At 40.4% G+C, this 19,822-nt stretch overlaps 1 protein-coding gene across 1 annotated transcript in view; it reads right to left on the minus strand.

Annotated features, from left to right (window-relative positions):
• Nucleotides 1–19,822, minus strand: part of FARSB (phenylalanyl-tRNA synthetase subunit beta) — a 267,705-nt gene that overhangs the window by 231,695 nt on the left and 16,188 nt on the right. The window contains exons 2-4 of the mRNA XM_085634265.1: nucleotides 12,509–12,564; nucleotides 10,252–10,406; nucleotides 8,813–8,885 (exon numbers count right to left, since the gene is read on the minus strand). Of these exons, the coding sequence (XP_085490391.1) occupies nucleotides 8,813–8,885; nucleotides 10,252–10,406; nucleotides 12,509–12,564 (284 nt within the window). The remainder of the gene's footprint in view (nucleotides 1–8,812; nucleotides 8,886–10,251; nucleotides 10,407–12,508; nucleotides 12,565–19,822) is intronic.

Raw genomic sequence — 19,822 nt, forward strand, 5'->3', positions numbered from 1 at the left:
GCACTTTCATTCTGGAGATTTGACACTAGTTGTCATGAGTGGGACCGGCAGGTAGACAGCAATCATTTCGACTGCCAATGAGCTCAGGCAGGTATGTGTACTAAGGCTGCTGTTACCTACTTAGTTTTGGGAGGCCTACTGTTGGATGTCTCAGAAGCCTGTCCTTCTAAAGAGCTGGGCAGGCATTTCAATGCTTTAATATATACTAACAGTTAGGCACTTTTAGATCACACACCCAAGGAGATGCAGAGGCACCTAGTTGTGTAACACAGTGATTGTGACATCAATTACAGGTGGCACGTATGCAAACAAAACATAACTTCTGTTGTTGCTCGAGTCTAGGAAATCTAAATGAGCTTCAAGATTAAAAACAGTTTCACAGAATTATTTCCAAAAGTAAAACAGATTTGTTGACGCAACTAACAGCTCAGTTAAAAATTCAAGATTAGATGAGCATTTCTCGTCAACATCTGAAACGTATTACTGAAATTCAGTTAATTGGACAATCATAATTTACAAGCATTGGTTGTTAATGCATAGACAATTGCATTAGCAACCATGCAATGTGATAGGTTATAATAGAGTATTGATACGACCAATTTCTAAGTTCTTAGTGAAATGTTTTAACAACCATACATTGCGATGAGTGTTAGGAATATACTAATACAGCCGACGGATGTTTTGCAATGCTCCATCACATTTAAATGGCTGTGTAGAAAAATAAACATACAATAAAGAAAAAGAAAAAAAAAAGATAACACGAGTGGCATAACATATTGCAATTTTTGTGTAATATAGAGCACTAAGTATAGCTTTCCCATATTGTAACAGCACCAGTCATTCTTGTTGGACATGTCACAAGTTGAGCTCTTCTATATTGCATTAGTGGTTAAATAATCATGAGAAAATACTTTGAAAGGTTTTAACTACCATAACCAGTTATTCTATAGTCTAAGAAATAGTTTTACAGAAAATATTAAAAAACTGAACAGAATTATTAAGTCACTTTTTTCTTCTTTACTGTTGGAAGGCATAATGGAATCTATGAGCGATGGCTGTGAGTTTCCTTTGCCATTTTAATACAATATTTCAAGGGCATTCTGTGACGCTAATGTTATAAGTTTACAATCAAACGAGGGGCGTGGGCAAGATGGCGGCCGCATCGGACACTCGTTGAAGAGCTCCGTACTGGGCCCAACATTTTTCTGACTGTAACAGTGCAGCTGCCTCTCCTTAACCCCGGCAACAGCTTGCCAATCCTGAGTGCTACATCGGGTTCCAGGCTCGGGCAGAATTTAGGTTATAAGACATAGGAAGCATTTTGGGCGACCAGCTGGTGTGGCATGCTGTTCCAGAGCTGCAGCACGGCGCTGGTGAAGGCATTGGGCCGGGGAACCGGGAGCAGCTGCCTGCGGTGATCCGACCCGCCGTCTTGCCTGCAGAGGAGTTCCCTACCACCCGCACAGCGACAACTAGTACCTGGAAGGTGTCCCTCCAAGGGATGGAGTGACGGAGCCGGCCCGGAGCAGAGACCTGCGACGCAGCTTATGTGGACTGTTCATCGTCGCCGCTGGTGGCGTATTCCAAGTGATCAGTGACTGGGGTCTGGTGGTGGTCGCTCGCTGCCTCATGGTGGTCGCTCGCTGCCTCGGCTTGCACCCAAAGCACTGCTACCTGCTGGGTCTCTGCAGCTGCTGGAACAGGGCGGCGTGGTGAGGTGCGGTAACCGCGCATGGGCCTGCAAAGCTTTTCATTGGCCCCCTTCCCTGTTGGCCTTGTGAACCCCTGAGGCACGGTAATGGTTGTTGCTGTTGCCCTGCAGCTGCTGTGCCTTGGGGTGGCCCTCCTTACCTGACAGTATGTTTGTCCACTACTTTTGGGGGCCTAGGACTCCTCTTCAGGGCAGTTTTTACCTCCTCGGCCCCTAAACATGATTACTGGACACTTCCACTGCTTGCTGTTAAGGAAAAGCACTGCAGACTGTGCAAACTGTGGCAACGCCCAATGCCTTGGGGCAGGAGGACAGGCAGACCAGTCTTGATGACCCGGCTCCCACTGAGACGCTGTGAACTTGAGTCTCACTAAATGAACCGGGAGGCCCCACAGTGATTAGAAACGATTGCCGAAAATGGAACACAGATGTCTGACACCCGCCCCAGACCAGGGGGGTCGGGTGGAGGGAACCAGTTCGCCCCGGAGGGACCTTGGGGGTGACCACCACTCTAAGAGTCTGTTAATTGGCCAAGCGGAGGCTGAAGAGAACCAAGATTACTACCAGCCCAGTGAAAACACAAGATCGGGGAAGTGACAGGTAAATGAAGAGGAAGTGCTAAGGGGGCAGAGGACAGTTTAGTATATTTTGTTAAAACTTGGATTGAGTTTGGGACTAACATAGAAGCCTGGGTTAGTTCATATTCAAGGCTTGGAAATCATATGGGGCAAAATACTGCCGAAACAGGTGAGCATACCACCAGAGGCGTAGAGCAGTCCTAAGCCATTACAGAGACTAGAGCAGAAGTACATGAGGTCACTGACCAATCTATACATACACACCTGGATAAGGCACTTGCTGCCATCGCGGATACAAAAGCCATTTTGTAACAGGACATAGGGAAAGTACCGGTGGGGCTGGGCCAACTGCAAGCTTAACATCATAAATTAGTAGATAGAATGAAAGAAGTAGAACTTGCAGTGGAAGTGCTACAACCAGAACAAGCAACCTCATCCTGCAGACTTGATGATGTAACTGCCAGAGGAGCGACACTTGAACAACATGCTGAAGATGCAGAAGGCCGGTATGTTCGCAATAATGTTCGAGCGGTGGGAGTCCCGGAGGGCGCAGAGGGCCCCCCACCATTCCTTGAGGGTGGTCTCTGGACCACTGTGGCTCCAGGACAACTTTCTCAGTTATTTGCTCTAAAGAGCACAGAGTGCTGGCATGACCACTGGCACCAGGGTGACCTCCACGCTCGGTGGTGGCACGACTACTGTACTACAGAGATCAGGATGCCATAATTCAACATTCTCGCACAAACCGTATGTGATTGACAACAGTAAAGTGTCAATATTTCCAGAGAAAGTGCAAGCGCAGACGGCTTAATTTCTGGAGGCAAAAAAAGCATTCCGGGAAGAAGGTATACAATACTCCCTTCAGTTTCCGGCCAAGCTCCAAACACACCTTGATGGTAAAGCTCCCTTTTATGATTCCCGGGAGGAAGTGTGGTTGTGGTTGGAGAGCTATAAGACAGGCGCACCACTTACCCGACCACGAGGTGGCCCTGTGGCAGCAAAAATGCTGAAAAGCACACTATATGATCAGGGCCTTAGATTGTTGGCGGACACTGAGACACATAAGCACTTAGAAAATATAAGGGGTGAGTATAACAAGGCACTGGAGTGGCTGCTATGCTTAGATTTGCACGAATATCAACCATAAGGAAGGGGGCAAGGCGGGAAGATTACGTGCATGGCTAGTGCGCACCAAATCTAGGGGATCGCCTACTACACAGGCGACTACTGTAAAAGGGCGGGGTGCTATACTCTCCTAAGGCCATAAATAGGCCATTTAGTGCATATTACAAGAGGTTATATGGAGCTCGGCACTTCCAGCCATGGGATAAAATGGTTGAGTTCCTGACGTCTGTAACACCAAAGACACTGGATCCTAGTTTGCGAAGTGGACTAGGAGGGCCAGTGACAGCACAGGTGGTGCGTGATGCCCTTAAAGATATGGCCACTGGTAAAACACCGGGACCAGATGGCTTGCCAGTGGAATTCTATTCCGCGTTCGCACAGACACTGGCTCCGAAAATGGAGGCACTTTATGCGGAGGCACTGAATAAGGGTGCGCTACCAGCTTCCACTAGGGATGCTCTAGTTGTCTCCTCCCCCCCCCCCCCCCGAAGACAAAACTATCTGGGGCATGCACGTCAAAATGTCGCCCCCTTTCCACGTTGAGTGTAGATTTTAAAGATTTGTGCAAACTTTTAGCTACACGACTCCTACCTCATATGTTAGGTCTTCTACATAGGGACCAAAATGGTTTCATACTAACCAGGTCCACCTCTGGCATCATTCGTAGACCCTTCCATATCATGCATCATCCAGAAAGAGGCCAATATCTGGATGCTCTTATAATGTCGGTCGATCTGGAAAAAGCATTCGACTTGATGGGGTGGGACTTTCTTTATGCCACAATGACAAGAATGGGCCTTTCTGATGGATGGATCAGATAGATGAAACTATTGTAACCACATCCTACAGCTTGTGTAAGAACAGGTGGGGTGATATCACACTCCTATAACATTTAGAGGGGTACCAGACAGGGATGCGAGTTGTCTCCACTTTTGTTCGCCAAGGCTATTGAGCCCCTGGCAGAATTGTTTCGGCAACTGGGATGCCAATTTGGTATGTGCCTTGGGGGAAGGGACCATGTCATTTCCCTTTATGCGGATGACTTACTGCTCTATCTAGGGTATGGATGTCGAGGGGTGGAGCAAGCACTAGCCCTTCTAGACTAGTATTTTGCCTTGGCAGGCCTTAAACTCAACAAAGCGAAATCCACATTTTTCCGCTGACGAGTGAAGCTTGATGTCATGCGGGTTTCCCTGAGGCCCTATTCCTTTAGATATCTAGGGATACAAGTATTCCACAATGCAGAAGAAGATCTACGAGATGGGAGTTTGAGCCCGGTTATGCGTTCCCTTAAGACATGTGTCTTATTTTGGCGCTCATTGAACCTGCCAATGATGCCCCGTATAGCACGGTGTAAGATGATCATGCTCTCTAGACTGCTATATTATTTCGTGAACCTACCGGTAGTGATCTCACCCTCAAGGTTCACGGGTCTCAATGGATTGCTTCGGGAACTGATCTGGGACGGAGGACGGAACTGGGTCACGTTGGCAGTGTTACAGAGGACTCCAGGGGAGGGAGGATTAGGCGCCCCGGAGTGTGAATTATATTACATGGTGGACCGACTGCAATGACTAGCCCAGTGGCTGGATGGAAAGAACCTTGAGCTGCTAAATACAATTAACCTAATTGATAATAAGGGACTGCTGCTGGCTATGCTCCTACATCCTTCAGTGAACATTCCAGAACCGGGGGTGCTCTTGCAGACGGCGTTGCATAGCTGGAGGCGGTGCCGCCTGGCAGAGTTAGAGTTCCTCTCTATGCCCCAGTCTTACCCCGAGCTGGAGTTCCACATGGGGTTTCGCTTGTCCCATTTTCACATGTGCAATTGTCCGAGAGGATGTCTGCTGGGATCAACACACTGTGAGACTGCTTACAAAATGGGACTCTGATCCCCCTGGAAGACTTCCTATCTCAGTATGGTCAGTAGTGTGAACGTTTGGGGATCTCAGGAAGAGTAGCGGGCAAGAACCATGCATTCATGAGGCGTTACAAGTGTTGGTGGCATTAGGGACAGCTAGACACTTGGTAAAGTGGCACTATAGAGCGTTAATAGGGATGGTAAAGACTCCTCTAGATCGAACGCGCGAGAGGTGGAATGTGGCATTGGGGATTCATGGCTGACTTAGATGTGGAATGTGAAACGCAGGATTAATCCACATGACCTGGGAGTGTGTAAAACTGCAGGGGTTCTGGGGAATGGTTATAGACCATTGTAACACAACACTGGCCCACACGCTTCCTTGCTCAGTTGAGGTCCCTCTCCTGGGACTGTTCGATAGACCAAAAGCGAGAAAGGGGGGTTCCAGAGTCGAAGACCTAGCCTGGTCCTAGTGCGCAGACAGATACCAATGACATGGAAAGCAACGACGAGGCCCTGTGTTAGCTTGGGGAAAGAAACGTAGACATATGGGCCAAAGCAGAAGAAAGGGCAATACAACGTGAGGAAGCTCAGTTGGTTTGCCGCCGCCCAGTGGCAGGTTTGTGGATGGAAGTGTTGAGTGCATGGATCACCAGGGACAAAGTACACTCAGGAGGGAGTGTGGACAATGATGAGAGTGCAGAAAGTATAGCCTGGTTCTACAGAATCTTGAGGGAGGAGACAGGTGGGAGGTTCTGCTGAAAGGTGGTATCCAACCCCCCCCCCTCCCCCCCACCACCCCCCCCGTGATGGACAGAGATCCGGCATATAAAGAGATTATTCTGAGGACAACACTGCACAACACTAAGTTACATTGTCTCCAAGAGATTGGGACACATTGTGTGCTATTACTTATAGGTTATGTCTACATTATGAAGAAATATTTGTGACTTCCTAGAGCACATATAGAGAATAAAAACAGGAAACATCGTTATGATGCTATATGGTACTAGATTACACTGTCACAAAAATGAATTGATTGAGAACCTAAAACCAGGTTAAGTGTCAATCAGGTAAAGTAAAATGTGTACAGTGTGCATCATATTGTGCTTGATTGATGTCATTTCAACACCTGTATGTATGTATTCATATATTATTGAAAATACCCAAAAGGTTTTTTTTTTTTTAAAAAAAAGGTTTACAATCAAACAGTGCTCCATATTAGCCCTAAATGTTCACCTACATTGGTGTTGGAGTGCCTGTCGAATTATAAAAGTGTTGAAGTTGTTTAATAACAGTTTTTCACCTCCACACGTGCTTGGTGGTGGAAGGAATTCATATAAAGCTAAGACAACATAGCACAGAAGTTGGGAAAGGGAGATTTTTAGGCCAGCAAATCTATGATTCAGTTCTCTTTTATTTAGTTGTGGATCTCAGGGAAATCTACAAGACCTTTGGGGGTGGGACTTAGAGGGGGCATTTGATAAGGAAACGTTTCTGCACTTAAAAACAAATGTAATTAGCATCTTTGGCAAAAAGAATCGCTACTGGCCCGTTGCAAGAGATCACTTAAGAAACTGACAAATTATGTTGTACATTTTATGGGTATTGTTTCCTAATAAACTATGTGTAATTATTTAATGGATACATAAAGGAGATATGCTTTAACAGAGTGGTTCTTAAACTATGGTCCGGGGACCCCAGGGGGTCTGCAAAAGTAACTCAGGAGGTTAAAGATTGCCTAGGAATTAAATAATATTTCACAGATTGCTAAAGTGAATATAAATAAAGAAGCGAAATGTACAATTGAAATTTTTTTAAACGTTCTGTAAATGTGAAAGAATTTGAAACTGGAGGCTAAAAATTAAGTTAGTATCCTCAGATTGATTGATTCGTGGGAGCAGTGCAACACCATCAAACAGAATACAGTATAGGCGATGAGGTGGCCTGAATTGAAATTAGAAATGCCCCAACATTCCTTTAAAAGATTGATTTTATTTTTAGATCTACTTGTGAATTAAAGTATTTCATTTTTTTTGCATTTATTTGACAAATGCTTGTTTCTGTAATTTGTGTGTATTGTTTTGCGGTTCAAATCATCGAAAATGCTTGGGCCGGGGTCCCAGGCTTCCAGCAATGACTTAGCGGGGTTCCCAGGTTTGAATAATCATCAAGTAGGGGCCCTCAGAAGTCAAAAAGGTTAAGACTCACTGTTTTAACACAAGAACATGGGATTTTTTTCTTTAGAAAAAATCATACATTGGGAAAATAGCCTTAAAACGATTGATTCATCTAAGGTATAAACTTAGGGCAAAAAGTTCAGTTAAGAAAATGAAACTCAAGAAATAAAAATATGCCCAGGACTGTTTGTGGCTAATGTGATGGTAAAGAACGTATGTGGGAGACTATTCACTCGGTATCGGATTTCACAGCGTGAATAAAAGTTATTCTCATTGTCAAAAATCAATTAATGTGATGGTAACACATTCGGACAGTGGCTAGAACAGTTTTGAAAATGATTCGGGCTTGACTGACTGGAAAGCGAAGGTTGCTACAGTAAGATTTTGTGTCAAGCAGTAGAGTAAGATTAGGAAATTGGCTTATCTGGACAATAGCGTAAAGAGAAAAGTGACAAGAAAAGGCAGATGTTTGGATAATTACACATGGAAACACACATAGATTCGTCCTTCACTTTATGTGGACCTTTAAAAAAAACAGTTAAAAGTTTGATATATTGCCAACGCTTTGTTAAGAATTAAATAATAACAGGCTCTTACATTCAACAGTTTTTCATACATTTTTAATCATTTTTTAAAGTTCACCAATTTACTACTATTTATCAATTCATCATCAAGTACATGACAGCGGATACCAAATTCAATTTGTATCAATTAAAACAGGATATATTTTGTCACATTCCTCATTTTCACCATAATATCCAAATGCTTTACCATGCTAAATCACTGATTGAGCAATAATTTATTAATATGTGGTAGTAATGACTTATTATTATGTGGAAGTAAGTAATTGCTGACTATTTCTATGTTTAGTTATGCATACAATTGTAAATCCATGATATTAGGCATTGTAATCTCTTAACTCAAAGCACTACGGTGTTTAAGCAAAATAGGTACAGGTGGGTAATGTTCAAAATCATCATGTATGCCAAATAGGAATGTTTAATGGGTGAATTGCCAACAAACAAATATCTAAGCAATATCGTATAACAGATGTGCCTATTTCAGTACCTGTGAGTTCAATTTTTAATAGTATGGGCACACACATTTTTGATGAGGCTACAGCCTCCTCACAATGAATACAAAGCTCAGTTGTTGCACAGGCTACTGAAAACTGTAACAGTAGTGATAGGTAGAAGGTAACAATAAAAGGCTGCAGATTAAAGAATACACTGAATAGCATGCTTTCAATGTCGCGTAAATGCACCGATTATCTATTCTTCTGAAGTTTTATACCAGCATTTAGAACCCCTAAACTAACCGTACCTGTAGATTGAAAAGTCTTTTTAGCGTGCCTCACCTCTTCTGTGATAATTAACCTTTGAATCTCCCCATTTTCCGGAAGTATTCTTTTGTATCTCGGTGCCTCGATCCTACAAAAAATTATTTCCAAAAATGTTAAATAGTGGTACATGATAACACGGACAGCTACTAAAACAAGAAAATTATAAACTTTCATAACCATGGGTGCAAATATATTTCTACTTCAACAGTAGGACATTTATTCATCAAGGATTATGTATATTAATTGTGTGCCACTTTTCAGTTCCCTTTTCACTTATGCCATGGGTCCGATCACAACTCAAAGTACAAGCTACACCGGGACAATGTTTCCCACCAGAAAATTGTGGACATTGTATGTAAAGGTTGGGAGTGAGGTGGCCACTTACTGCACTGGTTCAGGTCTATTTCATTATGACTTTCTTCCTATGCCTGTGATTCCTAGGTCCCCAATATTGCAATGGACTAGGGCATCATTAATGTTCCCTTACCACTATACCTCACTTAAATGGAGAAATGTGCTTATATGCTTGAGATTTCAAACTCAAAAAACTACAGATTAAGACATTAATTAATTGTGGGCTTAAAGTGAAACTGAACTGCTTTATGATGAAGAATGTTCCTGCATGTTTGAAAGTATTTTCATTCAGTTGAGCCCAGGGATGAGCATTCTTAAATAATGCAGATGTAAATCCAACTATTTACGTTGAGCTCCTTCACGGAATATTAGCAGAAAGCACAAGACATATCAGTTGGTTTCCACTCGAAGGGCCCAACTACGATGTCGTTAGGAAACTGTCCCGACCAATTAGTTTGAGGACTAGTTTCCAAATGAATAGGGTCCTGTGAGTCCGAACAACCGATTACGATCCTTCCCAATATCGTTCGGTCGGACTCGCATGGACTTCAAAGGGAGCCTGTGTTCCGAACGAGAACACAGGCTCCCATTGAAACAATGGGTGGTTGGCAAAAACCTTGCACCCAAACCCGGTCCTAGGATGCTTGTTTCCAGTCCAGGGAGGACCTGCCCTGGCAGTTCAGGCTGGTCTGTTCCCATTGGGCGCAGGGTCAAGACTGATTTGCATTTGGCTGGGTCCAAACTGGAATAGCATGGTGAGCAAAAAAACGATGGATTTAGGCCCAGCTCTCTGTACTGGGGTGAATGTGTGACATTTTTCTGCATTCTGTCCATCAATTGTTCTTTTTGCTAAAGAAATATTAAGCATTTTTACCAGATCAAAGGGATAAAAATAACAATATGCATACACAACTTCACCTCAAGGTACTGGTAAATGAGGGAAGATGCAGACTCATTCAGACTAAACTTCCTTAGCCATCCATACCTTTCATGAAAAAACAAAGGTTACAATATTCCTAATAAGTAATACAGTGCAACTAGAGAGGGTGAAAAAGGCATTGGTACAATTAAGCATCTGTCTTATGAATGCAACATATCACCTCTCCTTGAAAACCTGAAGCCCTCGAACTAGTCCTTCCAGACACAGAAGATCATAGCGGTTAGCAGGAACATCAATCTTGAAAAGAACCACATCAGATGCGGCATCTGCCTTGCAATCTCCTTGCTCTTTACTTATGATATCTTTCTCAGAGGTCTGCAAAAAGAAAGCAAATAATACATTCAAACAAGGGACCATTTTTAAAAGAAAGCCCATGCCTTTTAATTACAACATTAGAAGCTTTCTGGAGAAACTATTTACTGTAGCAACTCTCATAATCACATTAATTAGACTTGTTCACATTATTAATTCTCCCCATCTGAAAAGCAGAACAATCAAAGGCAGCTGATGGATGTGAATTGAAAAGTTTAGGATGATTTTCGCCGCAACCATGAGCCAGCATGCGTAGGACTCCACTCTATCTTTTGTTTAAACGAATGGCAGATGCTTAAAGTGAGTCTTTAAGCATCAAATAAAGAGGTAGGTATTGGTAATTATTTGCTACTGTCTTCCTTAATCTTGCATAATTTACAATTAGAAGTGGAAACAATTTAGGGTGTATAATTTGCTTTTTATGCAGATCTAATATAAATGTGTAGAGTTTTAATTACCGCACATTAAGAGTGTCTAGTGAAAGTGAAAGCAGCACCGTGGATCTATGCCAGATTTTCAGGTTAACACTAGGCATTGTAAATGTTACCCCTAATGATTCACTACATATCAACTCATGTCATGCAAATTTCCAGAAAATATAGCAAGGGATCAGCTACCCTGGAACTATAAGGAACAACTATTTAATAGGCTTTCAATAATTTGAAATGCAAATTTTATACTTAGACGATCTGCTTGCTTTTTTGTTGTTGTTAACCCATTCAGGAAACCACTTGCTATTTGTTTTAAGAATAGATAGTTGACTTAAAGGGATAAAATTAGGCAAAAGGAATGGGTAATGTAAGAGTTAAAATTGTTTAGGATTATATTAGCATTAAAGAAAGTCAAGAACTGGAGATCTGGGTAAAGAGTTCTGAGGTAGCTGCTTTCAGAATACTTTTTCATAGGAAAGGAAATTTATAAATAAGTCTGAGATTTGGGGGGTTACTGTAGTGAAGGTCTAACTTTCAGCACATTGGTGTTGTTTAACAAGGTTTGAGAGAAGAGGGAAATATACCTTTGTAAAGAGGTGTTTACAATTTTGATAAAGAGGGGTGCAATGTCCTGCGAGGAATTCCTTAATAAAAATTGACGATGTGGGATAGTTTGTGTACAAAGAAGGAGGGGGGGAATGAGATAATTTATGCAAACTCCTGCTGTTCGAATTTTGTAAAAATAGACAGTTAAGATTGGTCTCTAACAGGGATGACAGACCATTTGAGTTTTCTCCAGGTCTCGGTTTATAGAAAGATGTTTCAGAGAGAAGAGTCATGTTATTGACAACACCTGAGGAGCTTGAAATTTGAGCTTTGGGGGCTGAGTTTGCAAAGTGGGTTACATTATATTTTCAAACAGTTCTGGAACCGCTGGTGGTGGCTATGATCTTATTTTTTAAGTAGTTTGTTTTGTTGGAGATAGTAATATATTCAGCTTCATCTTTGATCTTTCAGGACTTGAAGTGGGTTTGCTGTCCATGAATAAACTCAGACATCTAAGTATCTTGTTTCACAGCTACATACCTCCAATCATCAGTTCTTTTTCCTCATACACCTCATCCACAGAATACTAAAATCATACAAATATTTCTGTCTGCATTAGAAAAAACTAAGTCTGCACTTATTTTATTACATATTCTCAGAATATTTGTCCAGTCTGTGCTGTATCTACTTCTGAATTCATCATATTTTGGTGTGGTTAGCCACAGTTTCATGGTTAATGTCTAACAATATTGAAGCCCTATTAACACAGGCTTCTCTTGAGCAGGTAAACACTGGAACAATGAGGTGATTTAGTCAAGACATTTTACATCCATGCTGATAAGATGATTGCGCCTTGAAATCCAATAGTATGTATGCACTAAGCATTGCCAAACAAATTCATTTTATTCACCAGGTTCTTATTCTTCATTGTTTGCCAAGCCACATTTGCAGTCTTAGGTCTCCAAAATAATTTACTCCGTCTGAATCAAGCTAAACTGCTTCTATCTTTCTTGTGTAACAAATATTTCAGTAGTTACATCCAGACAAAAGTCACTATTTTCTGTTTCAGATTGCAAAAAGAACAACGTTGAAAAGCACAATACTGTTAGTATAAAAGTGTATACTTACAATTTCGTCTAGTTCCAATCCAAATTCGAAGCACAGCTCATCAAACTCTTCTTCGGCTGGAAACAAACACAAACAATTAAATCTGATAGTGGAGATCACAAGACCTAGCCCCCCTCTCTTTTAAATAAAAATATCAGATTTATCATTTTTGATTAGTAAAAAAGAAATACTACCAAATCAAAATAAAATAAGTCAGTAGACATAGTGCTTTTGTAACTTCAAGAGACAGGCTTTACAGTATCCTAATGAGAATCATTAAAGAATTTCATGTAATGCAACTAAAGCTCTTATGTCAAGGGTGGGCTGAAAGTGCCTCATTTAAAAATGTATAACCAAGCAACAGTGTTCAACATCTTATGAACTTGCTTGAACATGTTTCTAATAAACTAAAAACTATACTGTTGTGGCTGGTACTGACGGACATACATTTTTATTTCAACATGCTTCCAGGGCTTTGGTAACCCTCTTGGGTCCCTTGCAAATGCAGTAACACTTTTGAAAAAGAGAGGACTATGTACGTGGCCAAATGTTCTAGGTATCACAATGTTGTGTTCAGGGTGCATCTTTGTCCAGAGGTTCAAAGAGAGATGGAGGAGAGAGGCCAACTACATAAGGCCAATGATTCAATAGTGTTCATCAGTTTATTACCTACTACAGAAACCAGGGAATGGGATTTCTACAATTGAAATCATTTGTTGCCAAGTCCAACCACGCACAGCCAGGCTTTCCGAATAGGCCCAAGCTACATGCAGTAAATTTGGCTTTGTATATGCTGGTGTGAGGAGTAAAACATATTTCCGCATAGTCTGCTGTGTATGTATCTCTGCAACTTATGAAACATACGAGAAACGTAAGTGACAGGCCAGGCCGAACAATTCAGAAATGGGTATGGCCAGTAAAAACACCAAACTTGTTTTCTGTAATAACTAGAATCAAATTATTTAATCGAAGTGCTTAATGGAGACACACAATTTTAATAAACAGTATAACAAACGTAAATATGAGATATTGCTGCTATAGTGGTGTAGATTAGTAAAAAGAGGCACTGGGATACGATTCAGTAATGAGAATATGAATTTGATTTTAAGATTTTTCCTTCAGGTTTATTTCACTTTCAAAGGATTTATTCTTTACAGTTAAGCATTTTAATCCCCAGAGTAACAGTTTTTTAGGCATTACTATTTACCTAATTTGTTAGTAATCCCATGTACATAATCAATCATTTAATACGTGGTCCCAGGAAGTGAATGTCAAACATACAATACAGGGATTTTGTATTTGAGGAATTTGATAAAGAACTACAAACAAATTAAAGAATAGGATATTAAGTGACTTTTGGGTGTTTGAAATGTATTAGAACAGGTTAAGAATTACTACTGCTTGGGCTTAAGTATTTGTATTCTATTCACTTAAGAGTGAAAAATTTGGCAACGGTGCAGTACAATGTTGGGGGTCTCGGTGCAACAAGTACAGTACACAGTGATTCCAGTATCTTCCTATGCATTTGTGGAGTGGTTGCGGTGGCGTCCGGTGGTGTAAGTCGCTGTTAACCCTTGTGTAATTTTAATTCTACTGAACCAAGCACTGGTATACAAATAGGGTGACCAGTTCTATTCCTCAGATATTAGAATTAATTGGATTGTCAAACTTACATAGGGTGTTTGAATACCTTCTTCAATTCGGAGTGGCGTTTTACCTAGCCCAGTGAATAATCGATTAACCACTAGTCTAATGGCATTTCTTCTCATTTAGGAGGAAACCTTATGCTCTGCTTACATACTTGGGACAGGGAGTGAGAACAAAGCTGAAGTTGTAATTCTTGGTAATGTACGAAAAAGCAATCTTCTTGCACTGTGCTATCTTTTCTCTGTTTTGCACTTACAATGTGCTGGTTGGGTACAAATACCATTTTAGTTAAAAAATAACCCATCAAAGTGACAGCCTGAGGAAATCACGTATTACTGCAGACTGTGAATTGTATTAAGTGTAGGGATCACTTCCTGGACATTATCAACATCACAGTCCCTTTTTTCACGAAGGATGGAATCATAAACCAACAGGTGTATAATGGGAAGTTGGTGCAGAGACTCCCAAGTCTCATCTATAAAAAAGTGGAATAGCCAGATCAAAACAGTCGTTCTGGAGGCCAGAATGATGAACAGAAAAAACCTAAGGTTTTAAACAATGCAAAAAAAAGTAATAAAAAGTGACGGTTCTTGTTAATACGTTTTCATATTAGTCCAGAACATCAAATAAAATATTTCTTTGGAAAAAGGTCTGAGGGAAGACGTCAATCTCGACGAAGAAACAGATTGAAAATTGTAATAACTCTAGGCATTGTCTACTTCTGTCCATTTAGGATAATAGGCATCTTATTTATACATTTCACACATACTACATATTTTGTGAAATTATAAACTTAACTTTAAACGGGTGTGAATTTTTATTTATTCTACCATGCATATGGCATTATTTCTCTGAACCGAAAAATCAAGAAGACAAAATAATGGCTTAGTAAAGAGGATTTTTTAAGTTTCATATTAACAATGTTTTTGAGTATTGTTTAGAAGAAACGGATAGGTAGAGAAATGGGTCAATTGGGTAGAACAATTAAATAGTATAAGAATAAAAAAAAATGATTATGTTCTTTACATACATAAATAAATCGGGCGAACTTGATATTTATTTTTAGAGCATGTAATTATTACCCCGTGCAGTTTGCAGGATGCGCAGGAAGCTCAACGACAGTGGCTAAAACGCACACACCAACACACAATAGTAAATAGCAAGACATATGCTAAACAGAGTTGTTCAGAACGAAGACATGATTCAACTGTAAGTAATCTGCGAACTAACAGTTCTAACATAATTAACTGGCTTTACATCGGTCAGAAGGTCTGAATTGCCACTCAATGTACATTCAATGTTAATGCACTGAATCCTGTTTGGAAAATCTCCAACAGACATCGCTTCGCTCTACTAATAGCCCAGACTTGGAAGGTCAACCAATGGCATCCCGTCCCCATGTACAAGAGTATAAAAATCAGCAGCAGATTTCTGGCCCCATGCTGCAGATACAGTTAGGGTGTTTACTACAACAACGTGATGGAAGGAATGTGAAAGGTATGCACAAACACAAGACTTGTGCTCACTGTCCTCTAGGACTCAAGGTATATCTCGCTGACCAGGCCTAAGCAGGCCGAATTTGGTCTTGGGTTGCTTGTGTTTTCAGCTAGATAGGACCTGGTGCAGCAGTTCCCTCCTAGGCTGTTCCTACTGGAGCAGGTTAAAGATGGGTGGTGGGCGCACTCGAATTTTGAAGGATAAACAGAATTTTACCGGTAGGCGTGCAATATTGCCTTATGCTTGCGTGGCACGTGTAATGTAAGAAAGGGGGTGGCCTAGTATGAAATTTACTAGGACTGCAATATGCACAGCTCTGAGATTTTTCAAACATTTAATTCATTTTGCATCAAAATAAACAATAATCATATTCAATTTTTCACATGAATTTACACAAAATACATGATTCTTCAATGTGTATGCATTTATGCAGTAATAGACACAAGTAACTATCTGCGTAACTTTTCAAACACCCAATGCATTTCGGGACATTTGTGGTCCCTTCGTCAGGGGTAAACTGTTGGAAAAGAAAGGAGAGTATATATCAAAAATCTGCACGTTGCGTGAGCAGGAGGTCGTATTTTTTGAAATTTAAGTAGGTATACGATACCTTGTCATAGTTCACATAAGTTACATGTTCATGTATCTAAGGAAAAGGTTCAAAATAGTGGAAATATAAGAAATACTGATCTCACTATTGGTTAGTGATAATAAATAATGCAAGGAACCCCGATATCGTACCTGAATAGTTGTATCATTTTACATAATGTTCATGTTGCAACGTAAAAAAATCTGCAAAAATAAAAACTATGTGTTAACTGTGCTGTATGAAGCACTATATCTGGGTACGCTCGATGCTTAAAAGCGGAGCTTACCTTGTTGTTGAAAATTCAGATGGCGGTAAATAACCGTTACTGAAGCTGAGTGTTGCTGATCTGGAAATGAAGGACAAAACCTTATGATCCAGTCAAATCTGCTACTGAAAACCCATAGAAATGGGGTCAAAAAGTAGAATGTGCTTACCGATTCAGAAAAACGTTCGTGGAGCGGTGTATTTCCCCGAGCGCCCTCGATCGAGGTTGGTTGCTCGTCAGTTTCAGGTGAGTAAATAGTCGCGCTACGAGCGTGAGCTTAGAAACTAAAAAAAGACTATGAGAAAACATAGTCGGGAAGAGAGACTCAAGTGCTACTCGTATGATCGATGCGAGCCTAAAAAATCTATTAATTTTTCAGTGAGGTGTATATACAATCTTCATTGGAAATTAAATCTAATAAGAATCATTATTGGATAATTCGGCTGATTTACGAAATTGAATGAAAGCACTGTGAACGTGCTTATCGTGCACGGGTCGTTTGCCGATAAAGTTGTAAAAAAACGAACCTGAGCGGTTGCAGTGGGTGAATGTGATTGTAGGTGCTGGATTCGGATGAATAAAGTTATGTAATCGCCAGGATTTGCATTACCTGGCTTCATAGAATAGTGTCAATAAACATAGTTTACACAATGAACTTTGGCAACAATATATCAATTCAAAACATGTTCTGGTGTTACAAATCGTGTAAATTATCTGGTCATTTGCAGCAGCAACAATTTAATACAATACATTATAATGAACAAAAAACTATGTAGTCCTTTGCTAAAGAAATTCAGACAAAAGGGAACTAATGTGTTTTAGAATGTGTAATGTCAGGTAGGAGATAAACGTGGGTGGAATGCATTCTAAGTGGAGTACTTTCTGATTGAGTCGGGATCCCAAAGCGGAATGCCAGTATCATATGTGAGTAATGTTTTTTAGAGAAAACAAGCCATCTCAAACTTATCATTGAGTCCGTGCGGAGTAAGAGTTTTCAGCTTCTTTATCCAAAATGCCTCTCTTTGTAAGAGGTACTTTGAATTGTCACGGTCTGTGTGTTTTGGTACTTCTTCGATGATTTGGAATTTCAGTTGGGCAATTTGATGTCGTGATTCCTCCCAATGTGTCGCTATACTGGACGTCGTGCTTTTAGTACGTATTTTACTTTTATGTTCCGTCAGTCTGATTTTCATTTTCCTCTCAGTTTTTCCGACGTATAATAGCCCACAGGGGCATTTGATGGTGTAAATGACATTTTCCGAGTTGCATGTTGTGCTGCTGTGGATTTTGATTTTTTCACCCGTTAATGGATGCAGTAAAATGTCGCCTGTAATTACATTATTACAGTGTGTGCAGTTCCAGCATTCTCTTCTACAGATATGGCATGTGTATCCACATGGCATCAACAAATAAAGAATTACGCAGACAGAGGGTATCCTGAGAAACTCCTCATAGAACAACTCAACAAAGTTAAGATCCGACCTCGTGAAGAATTATTGAAGAAAATCCCAAAAGAGACAAGCACACGTACAGTTTTTGTTTCTAAATACTCTACAGCATCCAAGAAGATCAAACAAACTATCAACAAGCATTGGAACTTACTCCAACTAGAAACTGACTTCAAAAATCTCTTCAAAGAGAAACCATTATTCGCCTTTACAAGAGCCCAAAACTTGAAGGAACTACTATCCAAAAAACAAAAACAAACAAGGATTCTTGAACCAAGTAAAGGCACACAAAAATGCTGGAACTGCACACACTGTAATAATGTAATTACAGGCGACATTTTACTGCATCCATTAACGGGTGAAAAAATCAAAATCCACAGCAGCACAACATGCAACTCAGAAAATGTCATTTACACCATCAAATGCCCCTGTGGGCTATTATACGTCGGAAAAACTGAGAGGAAAATGAAAATCAGACTGACGGAACATAAAAGTAAAATACGTACTAAAAGCACGACGTCCAGTATAGCGACACATTGGGAGGAATCACGACATCAAATTGCCCAACTGAAATTCCAAATCATCGAAGAAGTACCAAAACACACAGACCGTGACAATTCAAAGTACCTCTTACAAAGAGAGGCATTTTGGATAAAGAAGCTGAAAACTCTTACTCCGCACGGACTCAATGATAAGTTTGAGATGGCTTGTTTTCTCTAAAAAACATTACTCACATATGATACTGGCATTCCGCTTTGGGATCCCGACTCAATCAGAAAGTACTCCACTTAGAATGCATTCCACCCACGTTTATCTCCTACCTGACATTACACATTCTAAAACACATTAGTTCCCTTTTGTCTGAATTTCCTTAGCAAAGGACTACATAGTTTTTTGTTCATTATAATGTATTGTATTAAATTGTTGCTGCTGCAAATGACCAGATAATTTACACGATTTGTAACACCAGAACATGTTTTGAATTGATATATTGTTGCCAAAGTTCATTGTGTAAACTATGTTTATTGACACTATTCTATGAAGCCAGGTAATGCAAATCCTGGCGATTACATAACTTTATTCATCCGAATCCAGCACCTACAATCACATTCACCCACTGCAACCGCTCAGGTTCGTTTTTTTACAACTTTATCGGCAAACGACCCGTGCACGATAAGCACGTTCACAGTGCTTTCATTCAATTTCGTAAATCAGCCGAATTATCCAATAATGATTCTTATTAGATTTAATTTCCAATGAAGATTGTATATACACCTCACTGAAAAATTAATAGATTTTTTAGGCTCGCATCGATCATACGAGTAGCACTTGAGTCTCTCTTCCCGACTATGTTTTCTCATAGTCTTTTTTTAGTTTCTAAGCTCACGCTCGTAGCGCGACTATTTACTCACCTGAAACTGACGAGCAACCAACCTCGATCGAGGGCGCTCGGGGAAATACACCGCTCCACGAACGTTTTTCTGAATCGGTAAGCACATTCTACTTTTTGACCCCATTTCTATGGGTTTTCAGTAGCAGATTTGACTGGATCATAAGGTTTTGTCCTTCATTTCCAGATCAGCAACACTCAGCTTCAGTAACGGTTATTTACCGCCATCTGAATTTTCAACAACAAGGTAAGCTCCGCTTTTAAGCATCGAGCGTACCCAGATATAGTGCTTCATACAGCACAGTTAACACATAGTTTTTATTTTTGCAGATTTTTTTACGTTGCAACATGAACATTATGTAAAATGATACAACTATTCAGGTACGATATCGGGGTTCCTTGCATTATTTATTATCACTAACCAATAGTGAGATCAGTATTTCTTATATTTCCACTATTTTGAACCTTTTCCTTAGATACATGAACATGTAACTTATGT

Source organism: Triturus cristatus, chromosome 11, assembly GCF_964204655.1.
Source record: "Triturus cristatus chromosome 11, aTriCri1.1, whole genome shotgun sequence".
In the NCBI taxonomy this organism is placed as follows: domain Eukaryota; kingdom Metazoa; phylum Chordata; class Amphibia; order Caudata; family Salamandridae; genus Triturus; species Triturus cristatus.